General features: G+C 28.8%; 1 protein-coding gene across 1 annotated transcript in view; it reads right to left on the bottom strand.

Annotated features, from left to right (window-relative positions):
• LOC129616764 (putative uncharacterized protein DDB_G0282133) overlaps positions 1-19,778 on the bottom strand; it is a 42,579-nt gene extending 22,801 nt beyond the window's left edge. Inside the window, exons 1-2 of the mRNA XM_055532334.1 lie at positions 19,326-19,778; positions 6,039-6,375 (exon numbers count right to left, since the gene is read on the bottom strand). Coding sequence (XP_055388309.1) covers positions 6,039-6,236 — 198 coding nt within the window. The 5' untranslated portion in view covers positions 6,237-6,375; positions 19,326-19,778. The remainder of the gene's footprint in view (positions 1-6,038; positions 6,376-19,325) is intronic.
• Positions 19,779-20,625: the final 847 nt, after the last annotated feature.

Raw genomic sequence — 20,625 nt, 5'->3', positions numbered from 1 at the left:
GTGCTAAAAACAAAAACATGAGTGTTCATCATGATTTTGTATTTTCTCAATTTAATACAATAATTTTTCTATTAACAGTAAGATATATGTATGTATTTTTATAAGAATCGTTCATGTATTGTCGTGTTTACTTTGTACACTTTAAACTTTTGAGCCCTCTAGGCTTTTTGTTTATTTTTGTTTGATACTTTTCTTTAATAAAATTGTATGTAAAATGTGAAAACTCAAAACTATTTAAATGTTAAACGCCTTACTCTTCCCATCCCTCCTCTCATCCTGCTCTCTTTAGTTTTCTTGAATCAGTTGTTCTCTAGATATTAGAATAATATTTTACCTATATTGTTGAAATAATAAAGATAATGATGATTTAATTAATGATAATTATTATTTTAAGTTATTATAATAAATTCAATTTTATATATATACTTATATATATATATAAGAATATACCCATAATTAATAGCATGTACACAAACACACGTATATTTTAGAATTTTGTTTTTAATTTTTCCTTGTTTTAAAAGTCAATTGAAGAATATTGGGTCTACCTTTTGTATACATTTTTTTTTGGTTTTACGGTTAAGCTTTTTACTTTTGGCTTACATTGGGTTGAGTTGGCTAAATTTTTGTTTATTCCTAAACAAAAGAAATATTTCAAAAGCATTAGGTCAAAAATTTCAAATTAAAAAAGTTTTAAGTACACGTTTTGCAATTCTTTTGACTAAGCAGATTCTAAAGTTATCGATATAACACAAGATGTGTATTAAATCGTTTCCAAAATTTCATGATTCAAAATTTTCATTTAACGAGTTTTTTTCACCTGCAATCTATTGTTATTTTGTGTGTCGTTAATTATCGACCGCATTGTGTATACAATAGGTAGGTTATGTGATGGCAACAAATTTTGCATATCGAGTTTTCGGTGGGAATGCACTTCTACATAGTAGAGAAGTGTAAGTAAACTATTTTTAGCAACCTGTCGGTCTGTGTGTGTACTCGTGTATCTCAAGTTCGGCTGAACCGATTTTGATGAAATTTTATATGTAAGTTTATTTCTACCATGGCACGAATTGATCAACTTTTGGGATATATCAGGCCTCGGGAACTGCACTTTTTAGCGGGCCTGTTTTACATTTTTGAAGATTTTGAAGAAAATATTCAACCGATTTTTTTGAAATTTTATATATAAGCTTCACTAGACCGACCGCGAAACCTCCTAACTTTTTGAAGATATCAGGCCTCAGCAACTAGACGTTTACTACGGGCCAAATATACATTTTTGCGTATATAAAGAGAACAAATCAACGAATCTCATTGAAATTTAATATTTGAATTCCTCGTATTAAAACAATGAACATATAAATTTTTTGGAAAGATCAGGGCTCGAAAACTGATTTGCGGGCCAATTTTACATTTTTCACCATATCTACGGAACGAATTGATGGAATTTCTTGAAATTTGATATTTGAGTTCTGGTTGTTACCGAAACTAACTGGCGAGCATTTCAGGGAATTCGGGTAACACAAAGCGAAATTCTACTAAGAGCCAAATTTACATTTTTCTAGGTATGTTAACTATAAGGTTATTAATGTCCTAAAAATTTAAAATAAGTATTTAACAGACATTTTCATAATATTCTGTAACATTTTCACTTAACTAGACAATACACATTGCGTTCGGTTATGTGCTGACCACATCAGATTTTTGTTGTATTGGGGATCATGTGCATCGTGAAAATTCAATTTTGTTTCTCTCTTTAATAAAATAATATTAGAATATTCTTATTTTTAATCTACTTATTTTACAATTGTTGAAATTTTTCATGTTATTATCTATTATATGATAATATAATTGTTTGTTATAATAAAATTTATATTATTATTGTTGTTGTTATTGATATTTGTTGCTACAATTTTATATTTTATGCAAGGTATAAATCGTGACGATACGTAGCAATGTTGTGTTGAATGTTAAAATGTGTTTTGATTTTTTTTTACTTCTCCTTATTTTAAATTTTGTAATTTTGTGATTATCCCATTGTATACAGGATGCTGCATCATTATTTTTACCGACCGCATTGCAAACAATAAAAGAGATTATGCGATGGCACCAAAATTCGGACGTTGAGTTTTCGGTGGAAACGTACTTCTCCATAGTAGGGAAGCATAAATAAACTCTTTTTAGAGAGGTGTCGGTTTGTCGGTCTGTGCGTGTACGGCCGATTTTACATTTTTGCGTATATAAATAGAATTTATAATTTAAATTCGGGATGTTTAAACAATAAAACTATAAATTTTCTGGAAAGACTAGTGCTCGAAAACCGAACTGAAGGCTAATTTTACATTTGTCATTGTATCTACGGAACCAGTTGATGGAATTTCTTTAAATTTGATATTTCAGTTCTGGTTTTTACAGAAACTAACTGGTCAACTTTTCTTAGAATTCAGCTGGCGCAAAGCGAAATTGAAGGGAAGTTTTTAAAAGGTATTATCAGAATCTTCTGTAACAGTTTCTCTAAATTAGGCAATATACAGAAAAAATTAGGCAATATACAGAAACTTTGATTAAACTTTATGAAAATTCATAAAAAATTTAAAAGAAAATTTTGGAAACTGTTTCCCTCTTTTTTATTTATAATTTGTTTCCCTCTTTTTTATTTTTTTATGTTTTCAAATATTTTAGAAAAATTAAAAAACACATATATATATAAATTTATTTTAGACTAGAACAAATAATTATTTGCTTAAATATTCATTTCAAAAATTAATACATAATTGGTCCTATGAAAAGGAACCATGAAAAGATGAGGGGAACAAGACTTAAAGCTAGAGTTAGTAACAATTTTATTTAAAATGTCGGGAGAGATTAAGTCAGTTTTCATAAGCTGAAAAATGAATAACACATCCGCGACATCATGTTTTTTGCTAGTGTGGGAAAGTCAATCAATTTGAATCTGGGATCGTAAGGTGGAAAAATGGAGTCTTCTTATTTAAAAGTAAGTTTCGTTGAGTTTCATAAAATAAAATGTAGAATACAAAAGATTTAAGTGGAAAACTTTGAAAGTTAAATTATTAAAAAATATACAGTGTTGTGAAAAACTTAAGCAACAAATTGTAGTTAAATAATAGCGGTTGCTTTTTTTTAGACTAATTATACAGTTTTGTTTTCCCAATATACAAATTTAATTTCTATTAGTCGTTAATCACTTTAATTTCAATTAAAAATTTAGCAATATTTAAAACAATTTATTACAATGCAACTTTTATCTCATGTTTGGTAGGGTATACATTTGAACTGCTGAATAAAGTAAATCAAAAAAATTATTTTAACATTGTTCTCATCTTCACTGAATATTTTTTGCATTGTTAATAAATTATCTGGACAAAAAATTATTGATGTTAATACACTAATATATACACTAACTAAACAATAATAATATTGTGTAACATAGTAGATATATAGGGTCAAGGCTAGTAAGCTATATTAAATTGAGTTTTTACTTTCTGTTTTAAGCTCTCTTCAATGAAAATTTTCCATGTTTCCCGGATACCTATATGCTCTCATAAATTTTTTTCTTCCAGTAAATTTTTACTTAGCATTTTTTTAAACTTCTTTTTATACAAGTAAATAACACTTATTTGAATTTTTTGTTTTATGGAGTTTTGAAGTGTGAACGACTAAGAATATTTTATGTGATATTTTCTTTTTAGTTTTAGTAAATTTCATTTATCTTCATATCTTAATATAAGAATACAATTTCTATACTAATTACTACATATAAATTCATACCTAATGCCAAACCTCACAAAGTTAAAAAAAGAAAATAAGTTAAGAACATTCTGTTATGTTTAATTAATATAAGTAGTGAATTAGTAATTGAGTTATGAAAGAAAAAACAAAATTAACCATAAAGGTGTTGGGGTAAACATACAATAAATATGTTATTTCATGATTTTATTTTCAAAAAGATTTTGGGGGGGGGGGGTTTATAATAAGTTCGAATACTAATGGAAAAACCATTAATGAACTAGAAAGAAACGTATCAAAACATTTCTTCTTAAATATTACAATAATTTTTATGTACTATAAACATCCTTTTCAAAAGAGTTTTTATTTTCAGATATGTATTAGATACTATAAACATCCTTTTCAAAAGAGTTTTTATTTTTAGATATGTCCTGCTAGCTGAAAACTGAGAAATGAATATTTTTCTTTAAATATACATTTTCCACGGAGTTTCCCAGAAATATTTGAAAGGAAATGAGAGCTCTCAATTTTTTCCACAATGTTGTTGCTAATTTCGCTGGTCCGAAACTTTTTAGCTTGACGACATTACTAAACAAGTCATATGTCGTTCATAAAAGATTCATTTTTATCAAAAAAACCTACCACTCAATAAAATGAAAATGACTTGTTCAAAAAGAATCAAATTATACTAAAAGAATCAAATATACATACATATATAAATATATAAATATACATACATACAATATTTTAAATTATTGTATATCATTACAAAAAATATTTACACACATATTTTATACTATACAAACATAAAAACTAACCTAAAATTTACGTTCTCTTCGTTATACCCGTACGAACGTATGTTCGAAGGATATACTAAATTTGCCTTAATTAAAGCTAAGAAATAAGGGTTTGAGATATAGCTTAAATGTATGTTTGTGATCAGCGTTTGAATTCTGAGTCGATTTAGCTTTGCCTGTCCGTCTGCCCGTCCGTGCGTCCATCCCAACGATAACTCAAAAATTATAATTGAGCTAAGTTCATCAAATTTCCACAAATAATTTATAATAGTAAATGCCAGAACTTTTTTTGAAGTGGATATGATCAGGATACTGGTTCGGGTAGCTGCCATACAACTTCAAAAGTTATTTGGCTATATTTCAGAAACTATAAAAGCTGTGATATTGAAATGTCGTACAAGTAAATATATAGGTTGGACCGATATGTTTGATAACAGTCGTTGAAATTTCTATTGGCTATGTCAAGAATTGATCAACTTTTCGGATATAAGGCCTCGCGAACTGGATGTTTTTGCGGGCCAATTTTTATATATGAAGAGAAATAATCAAGCAATTTTCATGAAATTTTATATTAAAATTTAAAGCTTTAAAACAATGAACATATTTTTTGGGACGATCACGGCTTGGGAACCAAACTAGGGGCCGAATTTACATTTTTTATCATATCTGTGAAACTAAGTGGTGGAATTTTTTAAAATTTGATATTTGAGTTTAAGGACGAGGGAACTTATATTTTTCTAGGCTCTTTCAAAGAACCAAATTCACATTTTTCTAGGTATGTTAACTAAAAACTTACTGACGGAAAGAAGTATTTAAAAGCCATTTTTATAATATTCTGTAATATTTTCACTTAACTAAACAATAAACATTGCGGTCGGTTATGTGCTGATCACATCAGATTTATCTAATTAATGTAATACATTAACGTATTTTTTATTTTCTTTTGTTTTTTGCATGCAAAATATTATTAAATTTAGCATACAAATTGAACTTGCAATGGTCATTGAAATATTTTATTATAATATTCTTGCTATTGTTGTTTATGTCACTATTGTCGTAAACACGTATAAAAACGATCTGTACACGCGTAGTTGCACATAAACGATTTTTATTAATTTTAAACTAGTAAAACAAAACAAAATTAATCTGTATTTAAAACCTGCTATAATGTGGAACTACAATGTACGTTGAAAATATTTGAAATTTATGAGTTTTTATGTATGTGTACGTGTTTTATATACACTGAACTTTGGAGAGAGTTCATTCATTGTAAATCGAGGACCTAATGTATGTGATATTTGTTTACAAAAAAATATGAATTTGTAGTTCAAGTTTTCTAAAAATTACGTAATATTAATGATTCTGACTTGAAAAATGGCGGAACTCAAAACACAAAATTCAGCTAATGATATGAAACTGCTCATCATTAAAATTCAAATTGAAAAAAATTTTTTTTTATTATTTATTAAGGAAAAATATTTAATTTCAACTTACCTCAATTTTTTTTAAAACATCAGTACATTTATGTGACGGTACCGTATTTCTAATATCAATAATAATATCATGATATTGATTATTGATAAATTTAATGGCCGTAATATGATTAATTTGAGTTTGTATTAATATTATTAAAAATAACAGTATGTTAATAGTAGTTTTAAATTTTTTGATTAAAAATATCGATTCCTCCATTATTGCCTTTCTTTTAAATTTCTCACCTTTGTTTAGTTTCACTTATTTTTTTCACTCTCGTTTAAATATTCATTTATTAAGTTGTTTTTTTTTGTTTGCAATAATTTTTACTGTTCTTAGTTTTTTTTCGACACAATAACTGTAAAAGAATATGAAAGAACAAAAAGTTTTATTAATGTAGAGTATACACAGGGTGTACTTTGTAAAAAGTACAATATTATATAAATACCATTTTGTTTAGATAGTCAAAAATATTGTTTTTATAATAGACTCTATAACGGTGCATATATTCCATGTATCAATATGTTATTAAATATTCTTTTCAAAAGGGGAGAACAAACTAAATAAATTCATTTTATATTTTAATAAAATTTCTCTTCGATTCCCCTACCCGCATTGACTCAACATTCTCTATACACAAAATGACTAGAAAGCATCAATTTCAATTCCATAATATAATTACCATATAATTTATTAACTTAACCATTCCGTCTCTTTCCTTCCTTTCTCAAATTTGAACGGTTCGGTGCACTTCCTTCCTTCCTAATTTCTCTCTCTTTCTTCTAACAATTTACGACTTTTTATACTCTATTCATATTTTCGCACAATTGCAAAGATTATAATACTAAAACTTATAAATACTAAACTATTGTATATATGTCTATAGTTATAAGTGGTATGCAAGAAATTATTATATTATATAATTTTGTATAATCGAGTAGATGTATAATAATATTGCGACCCTCTTTCATGTTTGCCCATATTGTAAATATTGTAAACTAAAAAATACAAAAAAAAAACGGTAAAAATGTCAGGTGAAAGAGGAACTATTACAGTGTTCAAAGCACCCATACATTCTTCCTTGTTCTTTATTAAATTTTATGTTTCAAATACGAGAAAAAAACCGAAAATGTATATATAAATAGAAGAAGGACATAAAAAATGAGTAAAAATAAGACCGAAGTCGACAAACCAAATATGAAAAAATCTGATGTGGTCAGCACATAACCGACCACAATGTGTATTGTCTTGTTAAGTGAAAGTGTTACAGAATATTGTAAAAAAGTCTGTTAAATACTTCTTTCCAATTTTTAGAACATTAGTAAGCCTATAGTTAACATACCTAGAAAAATGTAAATTTGGCTCTTAGTAGAGTTTCGCTTTGTGTTACCCGAATTGCCTGAAATGTTCGCCAGTTAGTTTCGGTAACAACCAGAACTCAAATATCAAATTTCAAGAAATTCTATCAATTCGTTCCGTAGATATGATGAAAAATGTAAAATCGGCCCGCAGATCAGTTTTCGAGCCCTGATCTTTCCAAAAAATGTATATTTCATTGTTTCAATACGAAGAATTTAAATATTAAATTTCAAAGAAAACGGTTGATTATTTCTCTTTATATACGCAAAAGTTGATCAATCCGTGCCTTAGTGAAATAAACTTACATATAAAATTTCATCCAAATCGGTTTAGCAAAACTTGGGATACACACGTGCACATACAGACCGACAGACCGATAGGGTGCTAAAAATAGTTTATTTACACTTCCCTACTATGGAGAAGTACATTCCTACCGCAAACTCTATATGCAAAATTAGTTGAAAACGGTTGATTATTTCTCTTTATATACGCAAAAGTGTATATTTGGCCCGTAGTAAACGCCTAGTTGCCGATGCCTGATTTCTTCCAAAAGTTAGGAATTTTTGGGGACGGTCGAGCAAAGCTTATATATGAAATTTCAAGAAAATCGGTTGAATATTTTCTTTAAAATCTTCAAAAATGTAAAACAGGCCCGCTAAAAAGTGCAGTTCCCGAGGCCTGATATATCCCAAAAGTTGATCAATCCGTGCCGTGGTGAAATAAACTTACATATAAAATTTCATCAAAATCGGTTTAGCAGAACTTGGGATACACGCGTGCACATACAGACCGACAGACCGACAGGGTGCTAAAAATAGTTTATTTACACTTCCCTACTATGGAGAAGTACATTCCTACCGCAAACTCTATATGCAAAATTTGTTGCCATCACATAACCTAGCTATTGTATACACAATACGGTCAATAAAAATGATATTTGTTTTTCCACAGTACCGCTACACTACGCGTATAATTCTTGTGTTTTGTTTATAATGTATAAGAAGAATATAACATCTAGCGCACAAGTGAAAAAATAATATAAAAAGAGTAAGAAAAAAATTAACAGATGTCAAAAAAATGAAACACTGCTGGTGCTCGCTAATAATAAAATAATAATAAAAATAATAATAACAATAATAATAATAATAATAATAATAATAAATAATAATAAAAATTATAATAATAATAATCCAAGTGGAAACTTGCAGATAGGACAAGGAAAGGTTCGAGAGCTGAGGGCCTGTTTATCGAATATTGCGACCAACCCTCCCAAAAAGGGGAAAAGGACAGAAAGCAACACTCCGGATGTAAAACGTCTGCGTCACCTACGTTGCAAAATCAATCGCCAATCTCTCCATAAACAAATTTCTCAGCAAAATAGGGAACCTAAATCTCAGCCTTAAGATGAGTTGCTGAAGGGAGGCTAAGGATGGATTAAGAAAAGGACGGGGGTTGCTCCATAGTCTTCTCCGTAGAGGATTCTGTCTTCGAAGATCTATGGAAAGTGGAGTTCCGATTTTTTCTGAACTCATCCTATCTCGCGGGACACTGTGACCGTCCACACGAGCATCTGAAGGATTTAGTGAGCTTCTGTGGAAGGAGAAACTTCCAACAAATAATAGGAAGTCATGCAAATTTCCCCCAAACCGTCTGGGGAAGCACCTATATAAACAAGAGCTGCTTTGGAAGCATTCGTTAGACTGCCACCGTTGCACCTGTAGACTGCACTCTTGTGCCAGAAACACGAGTAACAACTTACCGACTTGTTCCTGGTCATAATGACGCAGGGAAAAGATTGGCCACGGCACTCATGGAACTTTCATCAAGAGTAACCCAATTAGGATAGCAATTTCAGACTACTGTCTCCTGCGGTATAACTTCGACCGGCAATACAAAGTACTCTTTCTTGATAAACGCAGCTGGGGACAGGGTATCCCAGTTTTTGAGACTGGTTTTAGTGTTTAGTACACTGATGGGTTCAAAAGGTACTCGGTGGTGGGCTTGGGCGTGTATGGAGTGCGATGGGACACACGTATAAGCACGAGCCTGGATCCGTATTGCTCGGTGTTTCAAGCCGAAATATGCATTAGAAATATGCCTTAGAGTAAACTTAGTAAGGGAATACAAAAATCGCACCAATGCGGAGGAATAGTCGTTGTCCGGTGAAATATCAATTTCACAAAATGAGTAAATCAGACTCTTTTTTGTGTAGGTTCTGCCAAGATGTTGGATTCGTCTTTACACAAAATGTGTAGAGACGACTCTACACATTTTGTGTGACTATCCTGCTTTGGCTGTCAGGAGAAGCAGATGGTTTGGGCGCGGCTTTTTCAATATTGGTGAGCTCACGTCGAACTTCCTGAATGATATTTGCTTGAAATTAACTGAGCTTAAGTGAATCAGGAACTTTAAATGAAATTAGTCCAGTTACTTTTTAAGTTTTTTTGATGAAAATAGATTTTTTAACTTTATTCTACAATAACATTTTGATTTCTCGGATTGTATACATTTAGGTTGAATGATTTATGCAGTCTTTGAATTAAAGTGAAAATTAATTTAAAGAGGGGCTTACATAATACTCGATTTTAAGGGTTGTTTGTGCGAGTTAAGGAAAATAATTATATTTTTTAATGGCAAGAAATTTTTCGTTAGCTTTCTGTGTTTATAGAAATTTTTAATAGCTTGTCGTTACGCAAATACCAGGTCCCAGGTATTCAAATTTTACGAATTTTGAGAGGCGATAACTTGAGAGGGGGTGGAGATGTGAAAAAATTTTCTCTCAATGAAATGAACTATTTATGAATATCTAAGAGCTGCTAAAATTTCAGACTCCTGCAGCGTACGGTGTAAATGAAAAGCGCACAAGCTAGGGAAAGATTTTCTTCTACGGAAATAAGTCTCCAGTAAAGATCTATGTATATATAAAATTTCAGCCTTCTAACTTTTTTTCAAAAATTTTTTAGAAAAGTGCTAAAAATGGATATATAACAAGTAAAAATATCTATTGTACATTCATTATAAGAAAAAAACAGCTTAATTTACGTGTTAAGTTTTTAAAGAAGATATTTTTAAGTGCCCTTTGTTTTTGTAAAAACTAAATTTTCTAGGAGAAGCATAGGGCTAGTGCATGATATCATAAATAGTTATGCCAAAGTTTCATTGCGTCATAGAGTTTTAAACAAGTAGGCGACTAGCCCGCCGTATTTTATAGATATTGCATTAGTCTTAATGATAATATTGTTTAAAATATCGGTTTATATGAGGTCCGATTTAAAAACTCTAAAGATAGGCGTTGCATGCGCGATTTGTCAATAAGTCTTAGCCTACGCTTATAAGCGGACCACACTATATAAAATAAGGAGGATAAACTAAAAGAAAAAATGTTTGAAAAAAATGCTTATTAGCTTCACTGTGTCCATCCGTCCGTCTGTCCATGTGTCTGCTTACAAAAGTTCTACACCCTGAAAGATAGAAATTTAGATGTATTTCTTTACAAGAAATTTATTTCCGTAGGAGAAAACTTTTATCTTTCTCCCCCCTCTAAAGGTTGTACCCCCGCAGTATGTTGTTTCTTCTACCGCGGTATATTATACTTGTACTTTAAAAAAACAAAATTACCTTTAAAATTTACCGTTATCTAAAATTCGTTTTTTTTTCAAATTTTTGATGTCTTTCATCTTATTAAAAATTTTAACAGCTTTTAGACACTAATAAATGGTTCATTTTGTTAGAAGCAAATTTTTTTTCATCTTCACTCCCTCTCGAAATTTGTAAAACTTGAATTTTTGGCACCGAAACTGTAAGTTTTTCCAAATTTTTATGAATGCACAAGGCTTACAGTAAATGCCATGCAATTAAAAAGAATAATTATTATTCTTAACTCACGCAATTAACCCTTAGAATTTATTTGCCTACACCGACTATGTAATATATGTACATAAGTCCAAATAAAACACAGGCATATATATCAAATGCTTTAAAGATAATAATTTGTATTAGATTTTAATTTAAATTTTAATTTGAAATCTTTTTGACAAAACGAAAAAAAAAGAAAACAAACAAGAAAAAGGGAAAGAAGCGCATAAGAAAATTTTTGTTTATCCTTCTTGTTTTCTTTTAATTCCCTAGATCCTATATACATAAGAAATATATTTGATTTTTTACATATACTATTCACATACATTGATTTGTTTTTTTAGGAAAAATAAAAAAAAAATAAAAAATGCACTTGTAAAATTGTTTACATTATTAAAAATATACAAAGATAAGTTCCCTATTGTGTACTCATAATTCTCATATTTCGTAAATTCTTAATATATTAGTGGATGCATATATTGTGCACATACGATTATCTATAGAAATTATTTAACAAACTCTTAATATTTCATTTTATGTGCTTATTTTTTGTTTATTTATGTTGGTTTTCAAAAATTTGTTGATTTTTTTTCTTTATTCATATATAGAAAATATTCTTAGTTTTCTTTTTCTTCAAAAGACGGGAAAAAATAATAAAAAAAAACTAAATTGAAAATTTAAAATAAAGGGATCTCTTATACTTTTATACCCGTACGAACGTATGTTCGAAGGGTATACTAAGTTTGCCCTACCGTTTGTAGCGCTAAGAAATAATGGTCTTAGATATAGATTCAAGTGTATGTTTTTGATCAGCGTCAAATTCTGAGTTGATTTAGCTTTGTCTGTCCGTCCGTTCCAACGATAACTAAAAACTAATTAAGCTAAGTTCACCACATTTTTACAAATGATTTATTATAGTAAATGCCAGAACCCTATTTAAATTGGACATGATCGGGGTACCGTTTCAGGTAGCTGCAATACAACTTCAAAATTTATTTGGCTATATCTCAGAAACTATAAAAGCTGTGGTATTGAAATTTCACACAAACGAATATATTAATAGGGCCGATTAAATTCGTTAAAATTTCTTGGCTCTTTCTGGTAGCTGCCATACAACTTCAATAGTAGTTTGGCACACACAGTATTTAAAAAAAAAACAATACTGAAATTTTGGATAAATTAATATGGTAATACGGCAACTTAAAGTCATAGTCTGTCCCATATTCAGTTATGGCATCTTTATTCGCACATAGGATAACAAATTCGTACGGGTATCACAGAGTTGACAAGGTCAACTCTATTTTTTCTCGTTTTTTCATTTATAATATATTATGAATGTTATAGGATATAATATGAACACAATATGGATTTAGTTTATAATCTTAGAGAACATAAGTTACGAAGTATAAAACATTTAAAAATATAAAGAGAACTATATATTTACACAGTAGGATAAAAGGCCGATTATAACCTTATTCATATATTTTTTAGGATAAGTAAATATTGTGGCACAGTATAAAAAAACTGCTACGCTACATTCTATATATTTATGAAGATGGAAATATTTTATAAAAGAAGGGTCTTTGAGATCCTTTTAGTCCATAAGGCCCCTAAGACTTTTTTCTAAAATGTCAGTTGTATTGCCTATAGCACTGCATTGTTTTTAGTACTTTTTCGCCCTTCTTTTTAGACTTATGGTTAACTTATATTTTTTTCTATTTCTTTTTAGCTTTTGGCATTTTTCATTTTTCTAAATGTGTTAGTTGCAAAATATAGTTTTTATTAAATTTTCTCTGAAGCTATAATATGAAGATAGAGGAAACCCAAGAATAATAAAAAAAAATTTGAGAATTTCTTTTGAAAAATAAGAGCGTGAAAAAAATTAATAAACAATTCATGCCTAGAGTTTTTTGCTGTCTTTCAACATCATTGCATGAAATGCATAAAAATACATACAAGTGTTTACTATATATGAAAATACATGTTCATACATATTAATTCAATATTATGGTATATATAAACATTTTATACGCTCTTTAAATTTCAATAATGTATGCGTAGTCATGATTTTCTTCTTTATTTTTTATGACTTTTTTTAAGTACCTGCATAATAATTTTAAGTAAGTTGTTTTTTATTGAAAAAAAGAAAAACAAGAATTTGCTGTCACTTTATCTGTTTACAAAATTTTTATTCTTTTTCAAAAAGATTTTTTTTGTTACCCTGTAGAATGTTCTCTCGCCTGTCCAGCTGGTCTCTTATATATACATATTATTTTTTAAAAGATTCTAGAGATTATTTTTTATTTAAACTATTTGGGGTAGAATTCCAGAGTTTTTTAAATATATTTTTATATATTATATTTTCTCATATATTGTTACGCATATTCTCAAAAAATTTATCCTGTGATTGTCTATTGAAAAATGTCTCGAAAAATTTTCAATCTTTTTGAAGACCAGCATTGTGTCTATAAATAAAATTTGTTTTTCCCACACATCCGATTGGGTCTGTCCACATTTTTCTTTCTTATTCAACAATATTTTCATTTTTGAATCTGCTTTATTTCCACATTGTTTATGAAAAAATTACCAATGTGTAAACAAAAATAAAATAAAAGCGGATACTTTGAAAAGTAGGCGATTATTTAAGGAATCTACATCTTCATGTCGAAACTACATGTTTAAGGACGCCTGAGGCACCCATCTTCGGCTTTTATTTAATCGAAAAACGAATTTTTTTAAGTAATTTTTTTTCCTGATTACTTAATCGGTTATTCCAAAAAACTGCACATACATATTTTAAAAAAATTAAATAAACTAAAAAAACAAAAATACGTTGCATATTGCAGCATCTTAGAAAGTTAGAAAATCCAAAAAAAAACTTATTTCAGCCAATCATTGGTAACCAATCTCTGTATCACACACAGGTGAAATTCTTAAATTTATGGAAACTAAATAATTAGAAAAGCTTAAAATTTTAGGTTTTTTGTTCTTCGAAAGAAATTAAGCTTATTTTTTTAGTTATTTGACTTTAAAAAAAATATAAAAACAAAACTAAAGCTGTGACTGACTTCGGCGGATTTGCGTTGCTAGCCCAGAGCAACAGCGGAACAGCAATATCAAATGTTCAGTATTTTGCATTTAAAATCTTTTTGGTTTTAAATAGCCTGATGGATTATAGACTATTTAAAAACCAACGGTAAAATCCGCAATGGTAATTTTGCTCTATTCTGGTTAGCCCCATTTTCATAAATATGTATATTCTGTATGAATTTTGACATTGTTCTGTTTTCAACTTAAATCTTACTAATATAATATGTCATAATATCGTACTTCGCAAGCATTATATTAAGCAAAAAAAAAGTAAAAAGAAACACGATAATTATAATAGATAAACATATGTATGTTATTAGTTGATAAAGTACGTAGATTCTGCACACATTTAACGGTATGTAGGAAGAAGTTCTGTTCACGAACAAAATTGTTCACCTGTTTTTGTTTTACAAGTTTTTTTTCACTTTACCTGTGAACAGAATGAGTGGTATTGAATTTGTATAGCATAGTGTATTGATTTTTTTTTGTTGTTTTCTGAAGACTTATTTTATTTACGTTATTTACATAATGTTTATAAGCATGTTTTAAAATTTTAGGTTCATCTAAATTGAATGTTAATTTTTATATCGTATGTTAGTTTGTTTGTCGGTCGTGTGATGACATTCTTGATGACATTTTTGAATGGCTCTAGCATGAAAACGGCTTAACGTAGAAAGCTGGAGTCTGGACCTTTAGACACAGCTCTTCGTCGGGAAAGTTTGACTTTTTTGAGTGATTTTTTAGAGCGTTTTTTTTTAGTGACTTTTTTAAGGGATTATTTGAAGTGCCTTTTTGAGTGACATTTTCAAGTGATGTTTTGAGTGACTTTTTTGAATTATTTTCTTTACGATGATTTTTTGGTAATGTTTTCATGGTAAAAAGCTGGGATTTTGTCTTTTTTAGCTAGAGGTTTTTTCAAGTGATTTTTTAAGTGAGTTTTTCAAGTGATTTCTCGAAGTCTTCTGAGAATTCAGATGACACAAAGCGAAATTTTAACCAAATTTACACTTTTTTAGGTATGTTAACTAAAAGCTTACTAGTGTAAGCTTAAAATTGAAAGGACGTGGTCAAAGGCATTTTCATAATATTCTGTAACACTTTCATCAAACTAGGCAACACACATTGCAGTCTGTCTGACTACATCAGATTAGAATAGGCGGTCGGTTATGTGCTTTTTTTCTTAATAAGTATCAGCGTTTCGATTTTTTCAATTGTCATTTTTATGGGTTTTCTGGTAAATTAGTTTAAATTTAACTGGCATGTTGTACATGTATTACAAATGTTAAATTACTGATTTTAAAAATTTTTACCTAATTTTAAAAATTCTTACCTGATTTTGAGAGTTTTTACCTTTTTTTAAAATTAAATTTTGTATTCTAAAAACGCAATTTATATTTTATATTATTCTTTACATTGTCATAAAAGAAAACAATAGTTTTGGGTTGTTTCATCGTTTTTCTAATGAACAAAAGACAAAAACCGATTTTTTTTTTTGTATTAGTAGACTCAAACGTTCGCCTCAAAAAATTTAGATTCAAAAGAGAAGACACAAAATTTCATAACTACAAAACTACAAGTTTAGTATATGAGAAAGAGGGACGAAACGTAGTATGAAAATTAAGGAACTGAAGAAGAACACAACAGAAAATCAACAGAAAATATAAAATTACATTCTTGGATAGACAGACAAAACTTTGTTGTTTTTATTTATTTATTTATTTAATGTTATAAACTTATATGCCAATTGAATGAATTGACGAAACATTGATAAAACAAAAAAAAAGGGAATTTACAACTGATAATGCAAATTTTAAATATATGATTAATTCCGAAAATATGAAAAACAATAAAGTTGGGTCAAACCAATGGTTTGTATTGTAGCACTTTTACCTTAAAGAGGGGTTAACATAATGCTCGATTTTAAGGGTTAATTGTGTGAGTTAAGGAAAATAATTATATTTTTTAATGCGATGGAGTTTACCGTTAGCTTTTTGCGTTTATAGAAATTTGAAAAAGTTTGCAGTTTGGGAAATATAAGGTGCCAAATATTCATATTTTACAAATTTCGAGAAGCAATAACTTGTGAGGGGGTGTAGATGAGAAAACATTTTCTTCTAACGAAATAAACTATTTATGAATATTCAAGAACTGCCAAAATTTCAGACTCCTGTAACGTACAGTATAGCAGAAAAACGGCATTAAAAATTTGGAAAAAACGGGTTTTAGATAACGATAAATTTTAACGGCCATTTTGTTTTCTTTTAAAGTTCAGAAATAACATGCCGCGATAGAAGAAGCCAGTCACTTTTTTTCTGCTTTTGCAAAATTTGAAAAATACTTATTGTTTACATATTACAATATTACTTTTTTTATAAATAACAATTACAATATTATTTTTTTTACATAAATAATTATGTAAATTGCCATATTACAATATTAATTTTGGCCAAATTTCAGTACTTTGTTTTCAACTTCAGTTTCTGAAGTATAGCCAAATAACTTTTGGCCAAGCAATTTCAACGACTTTCATCAAACACGTTGGCCCTACTAATATATTCGCTCGTGTGAAATTTCAATACCGTAGCTTTTATAGTTTCTGCAATAAAGTCAAATAACTTTTGAAGTTGTATGGCAGGTACCAGAAGGAGCCAAGTAATTTTAACGAATTTTATCAGACACATTGGCCCTACTAATATATTCGTTTGTGTCAAATTTCAATATCATGGATTTTATGGTTTCTAAGGTATAGTCAAATAAATTTTGAAGTAGTGTGGCAGCTATCCGAGCCAGTATTCCGATCATATCCAATTTAAATAGAGTTCTGGCATTTACTATAATAAATCATTTTCCTATGTAAACCCTTCGAACATACGTTCGTACGGGTATACATAGATCTTCTTTTTATTTCAGAATTGGTTTTTTTTCGAAAATCATTTTATTTTAAAAATTTATATTTGTTTCGTTTGCCATGAGCCGACATATATATAAACAAATAATCCACAAATTTCTTTGATATTTGATACTGAACTTGCAGCTTACTCACTATAACTTAAAATTTTAAATAAATTTTTAAAGGAAAGTCTGTGACTAGTAGACTTTGTTATCGCTTATGTGCTGAGCACATCCATTGTTTTTTTGTAAATCTTTTCAAACAGTAATTATCATCGTTTACTTATTTTCGGGTATGTACATATATGTAAGTACGGTGGTTGGTGTGAATAACCTAGGAAAAAAGGTAAAAAACATGAAATAATAATAAAAAATAAATTGGAAAGAAATGTAAAATAGGGAAACCAAAGTTGACAATATTATACAAAAAACAATGTTGTACTCTAAAATCGCTAAGCATAAAGATTTTCTTTTTTTTTTTTCGTTTTTTTTTTGTATTATATTTTTATGGTTAAAAACGGAAATGCAATACCATACCGTAACTATTTACACAAAAAAAAAATAAATAAAAAACTTAGAGAATAATAATATACAATAAATGTTCTATAACTTTTTTATTATTTGAAGTAAAAAATCAAACAAAAACGCAAGAGACAATTCATTAATAAAAAAAAAATAATACCAGTCTATAATTACCGACTGCTATAAACACATAGTATAACATCTGGATGCACCTAATATCATAAAATGCAAAAAGGGCGAGAATTAAAAAGAAAATAAACAAGTAAAAACGTTTCAGTCGGTATGAACCGATTGAATTATACCCTGCACCTTTCATTGTTGTATAGCAATTACTCAAACCTGTGAAACAATTCTATAGAAACTTCACGGATATGTCTGATCTATAATTGGACACACAACTGCCAAGTTTCATGAATCTAACTTTATTACTTTTCCAAATATTCAAAATAAGCTTTTGGACTTCTGTGGGAGCCACTCGAACCTGTCAAGCAATTCCACCAAAACTTCAGAAATATCTTTGACCTATAATTGGACACACAACTGCCGAGTTTCATGAATCTGTCTTTATTATTTTTCCAATTATTTAAAATTAGCTTTTGGAGTTGTATGGCAGGTACCCGAACCTGTCAAGCAATTCCACTAAAACTTCGCAAGTATATCTGATCTATAATTGGACACACAACTGCCAAGTTTCATGAATCTAACTTTTTTATTTTTTCAAATATTTAAAGTAAGCTTTTGGACTTGTATGGGAGCTACTCGAACCTGTCAAGCAATTCCACCAAAACTTCAGAAATATCTTTGACCTATAATTGGACACACAACTGCCAAGTTTCATGAATCTGACTTTATGATTTTGCCGAATATAAAAAATTTGCTTTTAGAGTTGTATGGCAGCCACCCGAACCGGTGCAGTTATCTCATTAAAATTTTTAGAGCATGTGTAGAATATAATTGGACACATGTATACAAAATTTTATATTTGTACCTTTATTAGTTTTTGAAATAATTAAAATAAACTCTTTGAGTTGTATGGCAGCTACCCGAACCCGCTGTCCGAACTGGTCCAATAACAATAGGGTTCGTCCTTGGCACAAAAGAAGCAACTTGTGAAAGTTTGGTGTCGATTGCATTATTCGTTTTTGAGTTATCGTGCGATCGGACGGACGGACGGACGGACGGACATGTCTAAATCAACGCAGAATTTTACGCTGAGCAAGAATATATATATATGTCCATACCGCAGATGACTCCTTCAAGTAGTTACAAACTCCATACCAAAGTTAATATACCCTTCACGAAGTGCAGGGTATAAAAAGATAAAATGAAGGGCTATTACGCTTCTCTCTGTACCCGGTGATTAGAGTTACCGATTTCGACTCTCCTCTTATTAAATGATTTTTTAATTATTTATTTTCAATAAATATATTTACCATTTTTTATTGATTTTAATGTTATTTAATTTAATACCAGTCTATAATTACCGACTGCTATAAACACATTGTATAACATCTGGATGCACCTAATATCATAAAATGCAAAAAGGGCGAGAATTAAAAAGAAAATAAAAAAGATAAAATGAAGGGCTATTACGCTTCTCTCTGTACCCGGTGACTAGAGTTACCGATTTCGACTCTCCTCTTATTAAATGATTTTTTAATTATTTATTTTCAATAAATATTATTTAATATAATGCATTTTAAAAAAATAATGTATTTTTCTTCCGATTTTTTTTCTGAATTAATTTTTATTCGTATTTTAAATACTTTTTCACAATTTATTTAATAATGTCCTTTTTTATACATATTCACAAATATTATATGTACATATATTTTAATATTTTCACGGATATTAAAAGTTAAACGAAATAAACCTTTCCATTCATAAAAATTGTTGTTTAATACCGGCATGTATTTTTTTATATTTCAGTTATTAACGGCAACTAAGAGAACTCCCACGATTGTTGTTTAATATCTTTTAGAATTATCATTATTTTCTTTTAATAATTAAAAACTATTTTATTTTAACTACAATTTTTAAATTTAATTTAAAATAACTTTGTAAACACTTTTCTGTTATTATTTTTATTTAGTAATATATGAAATTTATAAAATAATAAAAAATACTCTACAATTTTTTTACGGTAAACAAAATAGCAAAAAAACACAGATTTTTTACATCCTAATATTCAAACAAAAAAATATTTTCATGCGAACTCACGATCTACTCAATTTAACGTCTTAATCTCTTATAAAAGCTGTTTAAATATATTGAAAAATTCAAATTTACCTTCTTTGCTAGCAATGAAACAAAATAATCATAAAAAAATAACAAACAAAAAAAATTAGAAAAAATGAGTAAATTGAACTACACCACAGGGTTGCCATAAATTGAATTTAAAAAAATATCACAAACAGAAAAATGGCACATTTTTATTAATTTATTAATTTTTAGTACTCTGCAGCAATTAGTAATTCTTAATTTTAAAGCGTATGTATTTTTTAACCATTCTTTTTTTTCAATTTCTTTTTAAATTTAATTTCTTATTAAAAAATTATACTCTTTAATTCAGTATTCAGTAGCTGTCCATTTGGAAGACAGGACAGGTAGACTACGTTAAAAATTGAAATTTTTCACATTTTTTTAAATGCATTTTTCAGCAGAATTCACGAAGTGATTTTTATGAAATTTAAATTTTAAAACTTCTTCACACGCTTGGTGGCACGATAGATATATATGGCGTTAGGTTTTACGAAAAATCCGAGAAATATCCAAATAAACTCTTTTTAAAAATTTTAATTAACATCTTAAATCAATGCAATAACAAGTCAAAATTTTTCATAGTACGAGAGTCTAAAAAAATAGTACTATCATGAAAATGGTACGATTGGCA

This window comes from Condylostylus longicornis, unplaced genomic scaffold (genome assembly GCF_029603195.1).
Source record: "Condylostylus longicornis isolate FDR11 unplaced genomic scaffold, ASM2960319v2 ptg000286l, whole genome shotgun sequence".
Classification (NCBI taxonomy): Eukaryota; Metazoa; Arthropoda; class Insecta; order Diptera; family Dolichopodidae; genus Condylostylus; species Condylostylus longicornis.
Note: the sequence above shows the minus strand (reverse complement) of the source record. Positions and strands in the feature narration are given on the sequence as shown.